The 8,793-nt window shown below is 42.9% G+C and overlaps 1 protein-coding gene across 2 annotated transcripts; it reads right to left on the reverse strand.

The window, feature by feature from the left end:
* Positions 1-255: 255 nt before the first annotated feature.
* Positions 256-1,690, reverse strand: LOC100618900 (hemoglobin subunit alpha-like). 2 transcript variants are annotated; one of them, XM_056805763.1, is made up of 3 exons: positions 1,364-1,690; positions 910-1,093; positions 256-639 (listed from the first exon to the last, which is right to left on the reverse strand). In XM_056805763.1, the coding sequence occupies exons 1-3, from the start codon at positions 1,531-1,533 to the stop codon at positions 511-513; spliced, it is 483 nt and encodes a 160-aa protein (XP_056661741.1). In that variant the 5' UTR covers positions 1,534-1,690; the 3' UTR covers positions 256-510. The 2 variants fall into 2 exon arrangements, with proteins under 2 accessions (XP_056661741.1, XP_016279622.2); XM_016424136.2 differs by having other exon boundaries at positions 889-1,093; positions 1,364-1,683.
* Positions 1,691-8,793: the final 7,103 nt, after the last annotated feature.

Consider the following 8,793-nt stretch of genomic DNA (forward strand, 5'->3'; position numbering starts at 1 on the left):
TTCCCTGTGTGTGTGTGGGGGGGTGTATGGTGTGGTGTAGAAGAGGCGATGCAGAAGTGGGGGGACCAAAGGTGTGGAGTATTGCATACACACTCATTCTGCTGACATGCTCCATCATTTTGGTTTCTTTTTTTATTTTCTGTGGGTAGGGGCGGGGTTCTGGAATTCTATCCAGAAATATCAATAATCAATAATATCAAAATAAATGAACAAAAAAGAAAACTACAGGAAAATCAGTAAGCAGAGTCAGGAAAAGTCGATGGCAGAGGGTTAGGGACTTTATTTATGAGGCTGGGAAAGGGGCTGACAACAGCATCTCACTTCCCCCGAGATGTGGGGCAGCCCCCAGCCAGCTCATCTTTCTGGGCAGCAGCGGGGAAGCAGCCGCAGTTTTCACCTTTCCCCCGCCTAACCCCTCCACACCCTCAAAGCTGCAGCGCATCTCCGCAGACTCCGACTTAATTCAGAGCTGGGGGAAGGAGCTGGCGCCTTCCAGGGCTCTTCTACCAGCTAACGGTACTTGGACGTCAACACGGAGGACACGGAGCTCAGGAACTTGTCCAGAGACGCGTGCACCTCGGGGTTCAAGTTGCCGGGATGGTGCCTAGCCAGGGTCACGAGCAAACAGTGAGACAGGAACTGGGGAGCGAAGAGACGGATCCAGGGTCAGGCCGAGCCCAGTCTTTGTGGGCGCCCACTTCACGGGTCCCACTGGCCCTGAATTCGGCCCGAACCCCTTTCCCTGCACTCAATCTCTCCCAGCCTCTCCCATGACGCTGCGGACGCATTCGCAGACGGTTGACCCTAGCTGGCTGCCTTGTGCCGCCCAGACTTCTCCCCCACATCCCTCGCCCGCCTCACTAGTCCCCATCCCGTGCCTCCACTAACTTTGAAGTTGGTGGGATCCACCTTGAGTCTGTGGGCATGGAGATCGCTCAGGGACGAGAGCGCCTCGGGCAGGTCATCCAGGTGGCTGACTGCCAAAGTCAGCGCGGCAGCCAATTTCTTGCCGTGCGCGTGGACCCGGGGGCAGCTTCTGGAGTGGTCGAAGTGGGGGAAGTAGGTCTTGGTCGCAGGGAAACAGAGGAAGGTCCTGCGAACCGAAAAAGAGGGCGAGGGAGAAGTTCTGCAGGGCCGGAGCCAGGACTGGCGCAAAGAACGGAGGGCCGGCTTGGGGGGGGGGGGGGGAGAAGGGGGTCGTCAGGGAGGCCCGGGAGTCGGAGGCAATGCCAGGGTGCCAGCTGGGTCCTGGGTGAGGAAGGAGGTCCCAACGCTGGCCGGGTGGGGGAGGGGGGAAGGGGGCCAACTCGGGGATCCGGACTCCCGGAAGTGGCTGATTCACGTGCTGGGTGGGTTTCCTCACCTCACCAGGGCTTCAGTGCCGTAGACGTGTGTGTTCTCACCCAATTTTCCCCAGAATTCTTTCACGTTGCACTTGTCTTCGGCAGACAAGGCCATCCTTCTTTGCCAGGGCTGTCTGTTAGGGGTTTGCCAAGGATGTCCTAGACTTGGCACTGGGGAGGTGGAGCTCATTGGCTGGCACAGGGCCGGTATGGGCAGCCACTAGACTAGGTAGTTCTAGGCCGGGTCTCCCCCACAGAGGGCTCTGCGTTCCAGCCGAGCAGGACCAGCTGTGCAAACGGGGCGCTAGTGCTGAATACCCACTGTATTGCCGTTCACCCCTTAAACCCAGGTTGTGGAGCTACTTAGGCAGATAGATGATAATAATATCATTTACGGTCAGCTGTGAACATCAGCAATGCAGCGACCTGGGACAATTCAGAGAGGCTTATTCACCTCCAGAGAAAGAACTGCTGGAATCCTCTTTCACATCAATGTACTTATGGTTTTATTTGGGGGTTCTGGTTGTGTATGACTTGCTCTTACCACCCTGACCAATATGAAAGTGTGTTTTGCATGACAATAAAAAGAAAATAAAAGGAATAAATAACATCAATTAGCATTTACACAGCACTTTAAGTTTTGCAAAAAAAAATTCTTTATAAATGTTTTCTCAGTTGATTCTCATAATAACGCTGAGAAGTAGGTGCTACTACTATTATTTCCATTTTTATAGATGAGGAAACAGGCAGACAGATTAAGTGAACTACTTAAGGTCACACAGCAAGGATATGAAGATGGATTCAAACCCATCTTCCTGACTCCCAAGTTCAGTGTTCTATCCACTGTGAATGGCCGAACAGAAAGCTTACTTCTCCCTGTTCTATGGACCCATCTTGATTTTCTTTGCTTCTGCTTCTGATGCTGGACACTGATCTCCTTACTGTTCCCCACACTGGACAGTCCATCTTCCAACTTTGTGCTTTTCCCATCCTATCCTACTCACATTCCAAACCGCTTATATTCCTATCTTTATCAATTCCAATCCCCTCCCTTCCTATCTTACTTCATCCCATTTGTACCCTTCCCTTTCTCTTCCTATCCCATTCCCTACATAATACAGTTAATTGGGAGTGGGGGAGAAGGGGGAAAAGAGGAGATGAGGGAAGAGAACAGGAGTGGGGGAAGGAGGGAAGAAAAAAAGGAGGAAGAGGGGAAGGGAAAAGGAGAAGGAAGGAAGGAGGTAAGAAAGAGATGTGAATAGCATTCTTTCTTATAAATCCCTCAGAATTGTCCTTGGATCATTGCATTGCTGCTAGTAGAGAAGCCCATTACATTCAATTATACCACAGTGTATCAGTCTCTGAGTATAAGGTTCTCCTGGTTCTCTCCTCTCACTCTGCATCACTTCCTGGAGGTTGTTCCAGTTCCCATGGAATTCCTCCACTTTATTAATCCTTTTAGCACAATAGAATTCCATCACCAACAGATACCACAATTTGTTCAGCCATTCCCCAATTGATGGGCATCCCCTCATTTTCCAATTTTTTGGCCACCACAAAGAGCGCAGCTATGAATATTCTTGTACATGTCTTTTTCCTTATTATCTCTTTGGGATATAAACCCAGCAGTGCTATGGCTGGATCAAAGGACAGACAGTCTTTTATCACCCTTTGGGCTTAGTTCCAAATTGCCCTCCAGAATGGATGGATCAGTTCATAGCTCCACCAGCAATAAAATAGGAAATTTCTGTGATGAAGATACAGCAAGTATTGTTATTTTAAAATTTGTTTTGTTTTATCTTTAGTTGGCCTACACCTCCCCAAATAGCCCTCCTTTCCCTGGAGTCATCCTTTATAACAAAGAGTAAAAAAATAAGTTTGGCAAAATTAAGGCATACATAGAAAAGTCTGGCACTATATGCAGTGTCCTATAGTCCCACATTTCTGTGACAGAGGAATGAAACCCATTTTGGAGGACCAAACCATTTTGGAGGACCAAATCATTATACATTTACAACTTTTGACTTTTGTTGTTTGTTTTTTAAAATTTATATTTCTGCAATCATTGTGTTTATTGTTATTCTCATTCTACTTAGTTGATTCTGTAACATTTCACTTAAGTTTTCACATGCTTCTCTTCATTTATCATAGTCCCTATTGTTATCTACAGGACAATAACATTCTATTACACATATATACTACACTTTGTTTAGCTATTCCCCAATTGATGTATGTAAACTTTGTTTTGGGACAGAAAATATTTTTCCCTTTTTGTTGATTTGGAAACTGATGTTCAATGACATTAAGAAAATTTGCTCAAGTCACAATTAACAAGTACTTGAGCTGGGGCTAAAAATCCAGAGTTTTCTTACTTTAGGTTCTTTTGCATCCCATCTTGCTATCATAGAATATGGAATGTCAGAGATGGAAGGGGCATTAGAACATAGAACAAAAAATGGTAGAGCTGGAAAGCAACATGCAGTCTTTAATGTCAGAGTTGTAAAGAACCTTATATAATTGAACTTCCTCATTTTATAAAAGAGGAAACTGAGACCCTTAAGGGGGAAGTAACTTGTCAAGGTTATGTATTGCTAGATAGAGAAGTAACCCGAGTTCACATCCGAGTACCAGTTCAGTGATACCTGGGAAGGTGGGAGAATGGACTGATGGTCTTCAAACCAACAGGCCAAAAATAATGGCCGAAGGTTGGACCAGCTGGTTTTATGATCTCATTCCAAACCTTCCCAGCTCACCATGTTCTCCCTCCCACCTCCCTGGGTCCCATCTCTAGTGTAAGATGGTATTTCCCCCTTTCATTAGGCAACATATTAGATATCTTTCTTTTTTGCTCTAGGCACTGTCCAATACATGAACCCAATGTAGGGGGTCCACCAAACTGGGCTCACACCCCCCAGATCCTGACACATCAGACTTTGGAGAAGACTCCTTTCTACCCACAAAAGGCACTTTGACCAAAAGACCATTTTAGAATGGAATGTAGAAATAAGTGTGCAAAGGGGATGTGAGGGCACTTTTGCAGCTCTAGACTTGGGGGTCCTCAGGAATCCTGACATGGTCTTGTTCCATTTTGTATCTGTCCTCATACTTAGCCCACCTTTCCCTTCCTGCCACAAGCTAAGCCTGGTTCACTGGGTGTGACAGTTTAGAAATATCTCCTCATTCATGTGTGGGTGAGGTTACTTGGGAGAGATAGAGAAGGTCAAGACTGGGCTGGGTCCCTGACCTCTCCCATCTCTGCCCCCCAGGCCTCTGGGAATTTGGAAAATGTAACCCTGGACTTTTGTGTCCCTCCCCATCGAGGTCTCCGGCCTCACTCCCCCATCACAGAGTGGGGGTTTGCACAGCCTGGTTGCCATAAATTCAGACTTTATTCTAAGATAATGACTTCTGTTCTTGTATCAGGCCATGTGGGGAGAGGAGGAGGGACCCCCTACAATGGGTTCATGTAGAGCAAAAAAGAAAGATATCTAATATGTTGCCTAATGAAAGGGGGAAATACCATCTTACACTAGAGATGGGACCCAGGGAGGTGGGAGGGAGAACATGGTGAGCTGGGAAGGTTTGGAATGAGATCATAAAACCAGCTGGTCCAACCTTTGTTCAGGGAAAGGTACACCATGAAAACGTTCTCAAGGGGCTGATGGACCAATAAATACCACAGTCACAAATTGTGCCAGATTCTAGGGGAAAAAAAAGATGGAGTTGACATTAGCCCACTTGGCCTGATATCACTGCTTCAGAATTCTTTTATGTAGTACTTCTACCAAGCAAGATTTCTTTAGCCATTCCTGAATCGATGGGCATGTACTTTGTTTCCTATTCTTTGTTATCACAAAAAGTGCTTCTATAATTATTTTGGTGTACCTAGAGACGTTTTTTTAAGCCCTTACCTTCCTTCTTGGAGTCAATACTGTGTATTGGTTCCAAGGCAGGAGAGTGGTAAGGGCCAGGCAATGGGGTGACTTGCCCAGGATCACACAGGTAGGAAGTGGCTGAGGCCAGATTTAAATATAGGACTTTCCATTTCTAAGCCTGACTCTCCATCCACTCAGCCACCCAGCTGCCCCTGAGACTTTCTTTTATTAGTAGCATCCATGGGTTGAAAGCCTAATAACGAAATCTCTGGGTCAAAGAGTATGGGCATTTTAGTCACTTTATTTGTGTAATTATAAGTTGTTTTCTAAAACGATTGTACCCTTTCACCATTCCACAAACACTGCATCAGAGGATTTTGTAGAAGCCTATCTTCCCATGACTCCTCCATTGCTGACTATTGCCATTGTGGGTATCTTCCAGTTTTCAGATGTGAAGTGAAACGAAGGTTATTTTGATTTGTATTTCTCTTATTAGTAGTAATTAGGAAATCACTAAACAAATTGCAGTATATGCATGGAATAGAATATTACTGTCCTGTAAGTAACAATGGGGGATATGATAAATCAAGAGAAGCATGTGAAATTAGTATTAGTAATGTAGAATGCTCTTTCATGTGGTTGTTAATATGTTCCAATTCTTTTGAAAACTGTTCATATCTTTTGATCACTTATCTATTGGGGAATAGCTATTGGTCATATATATGTATTTATGTGTGTGCATATGTACATAAACACATATATGTAATTTTGTTAATAATTTCTATAATTTGGATACTAAGCCCTTATCAGAGACATTTGATGTCAATTATTTTCCCCATTTTAACTATTTCCCTTCTCCGAGGTGCATTAACTTCATAAAGAAGATTTACCATTTCATGTAATCAAAGTTATCTATTTTATCTTTTGTAATTGCCTCAATTCTTTAGTTAAGAACATATCTCCTGGAGACAGTGAAGTAGCTCAGTGGATTGGGAACTAGACCCAGAGACTGGAAGATTCTGAGTTCAAATTTGCCCACAGAAATATCTTTCTAGTTGAGTGAAAATATTTTCCTAGTTGTGTAACCCTGGGCAAGTCACAACCTCCATTGCCTAACCATTATTGATCTTCTGCCTTGGAACCAATACACAATATTAATTCTAAGATAAAAGGTAAGGATTTTTAAAAATTAAGAAAAAAGAATATATCTCCTACTCATAGTTATTAGAAGTATATGACCAACATTCTTCTAATTTTTAATAGTGCAGTCCTTAATCCATTTAGAATATATTATGGAATATGGTATAAGGTGTTGGTCCAGTCCTTATTACATCAGATAAATTACATGTCATTTGGAAGGATTCTTTTTCTGCTTATTTTTGCAAATCTTTTAAGGCTATATTGGAATTAAGTGATCCTTGAATATTTGATTGTCTACATAAACTTGTGTATTCATCTGGTCCTGAGAGGGGAAGTTTATTTACTTTATTTAATTATTAAGCCACATTATTCTTAAATTTATATTTATGTTAGAATCTGGTGACTCTTAAATTTTTTCTCCTTTACATATTTACTGGGTAATTTGTTTTAATAGTGGACATGTTACATGCCCTTCTATGTTTTTCACTTATCTTTTTAACTTCTTATTGTTGCATTCTGTTTGCTTCTTCTTTTTTTCTATATTGAATTTTCTATTTCACCTTCATGGGTAAGGTTTTCTTTCTTTTCTATTCAAAGATTTTTTTATTTTCCCAAATTATATGTAATAACAATTTTCAATATGTTTTCTGAAATTATAAATCCAAATTATCTCCCTCTCTCCCTTTCTCTCCCCACTCTCGGAGATGGTAAGCAATTTGATCTGGGTTATACCTGTATTACTATGGGTGAGGCTTTCCACACCTTATATTCTAAACCACTTGTTCTTTTTCCAGTGTCTCTCTTTGATTTTCTTTATTTGTTGTTCCTTCTGGCACGTTATTAGAACTTTGCTGGAGCATTTATTGGAGAGCTGGATTCCTCTAGGACCTTTAATTTCAACATCTTAGCTGGACTTTCAAGAATTACTTACAGGGACTCAGCAATTACCTCTGCCAGTTCTGGCACCTGAGCAGAATTGGATGCCAGATCCTTACCAGATCCTTCCTTGGTTGCCTTTGATAGCAACTCCTTGCTCATCATTTTTGTTCTGTCATTTCTAGAGCAAAGATCGTTGTCCTTGGCAGAGAAGACAGAAGCAAAATCAGAATTCACATTTCCATGTGCTCTGTTGTCAGCTATCTGAGTCCCATCCTCTCCATGCAAGCAAAGGACCTCTGAGCCCTGAGATTCTTCAGTTCCTAACAGACCTAAAAAAAAAAAACCTTTTATTGTTCTGAGATTCCTTCCCTGACCTGAGCTTGTTCTGAGCTTCAGCACTCCTGCCCCTGCTTTTAGAAGGCACAAACTCTCACAGACTCTGTCTTAGAGGAAGGAGTCACTTCCCCTCAGGACTCTTACCAAGTCCATCTCTGAAGCAGTTCCTTTCTGATGCTGAGAATCAGATCCAGAACAGAATTTCTCCTATTTGAGTTCCCTCCACCTTTCTGAAGGATGAAATTATCCTTAATGCAAGCCAAGAAGTTAGCTGCTCTACTTTGGGGACACATAGAGACAGACAGACAGACACAGAGAGACAGACACAGAGAGACAGAGACAGAGAGAGAGAGAGAGAGAGAGAGAGAGAGAGAAAGAGAAATCCAGCAAATGTCTACACATCCTTTGTGTCCTGTCCTTATTATATTATGCCTCTGTGCCAGGCTTGTGACTTGTTTCCTAAATTTCTCTTCTATTTGTTCTTTCTGTCCAGATGGTTTATAGTATATGACAATAACATTTACTTCTGGGTCTCTTTCCATTGATCTATAGTAATGATGACAAACCTTTCACTTTATTTATTTATTTATAGAACCCTTACCTTCCATCTTGGAATCAGTACTGTGTACTGATGAGTGGTAAGGGCTAGGCAATGGGGGTCAAGTGACTTGCCCAGGATCACACATCTGGGAAGTGTCTGAAGCCAAATTTGAACCCAGGACCTCCTGTCTCTAGGCCTGGTTCTCCCTCCACTGAGCTACCCAGCTGCTCCCCAAACCTTTTAGAGACAGAGTGCCCACCCCACTTCACAGACCAAGTGCTGTGCCCCCCTACTCCTCATCCGAGTGCCAACCCCACTCCCTCCATGAAATAAAATTTACCTCTTGGCTAATTAAGACTTCTGGCTTCTCTTGTGTGTGGACAGACATTTCAAGTCATGCATTCTACTCCTGGCTCCTTTTTTGAAATTGGGTATCTCAGCTGGCATTCTTTTAGCTGCTCTATAGTGGTATCTAGCTTGGGGCATATACATAAGACATCTCCTTCCCCTATCCTTTTAAATTTAAAATTTGTTCGTTTAGATTTTGTAAGATACCTGGCAAATACATTCTTTTTAGACTTTATAAGGAAGAGAACAAGTATTTTTTTTATTTATTTATTGGCTGATAGTTACTGATGTCTTGTTGGTTACCTTTTTAAAAAAAATTACACATAGAAAC

This window comes from Monodelphis domestica, chromosome 7, assembly GCF_027887165.1.
Source record: "Monodelphis domestica isolate mMonDom1 chromosome 7, mMonDom1.pri, whole genome shotgun sequence".
Classification (NCBI taxonomy): Eukaryota; Metazoa; Chordata; class Mammalia; order Didelphimorphia; family Didelphidae; genus Monodelphis; species Monodelphis domestica.

Bases quoted from the DNA above. Each gene is read 5' to 3' on its own strand.
- LOC100618900 (XM_016424136.2), bottom strand. From the start codon at position 1,533: ATGAGCTCCACCTCCCCAGTGCCAAGTCTAGGACATCCTTGGCAAACC. The intron at 1,094-1,363 runs GTGAGGAAACCC...TTCGGTTCGCAG, and splicing joins GGCACTGAAGCCCTGGTGAG to GACCTTCCTCTGTTTCCCTG. The intron at 640-888 runs GTTAGTGGAGGC...TTCGCTCCCCAG, and splicing joins TGGATCCCACCAACTTCAAA to TTCCTGTCTCACTGTTTGCT.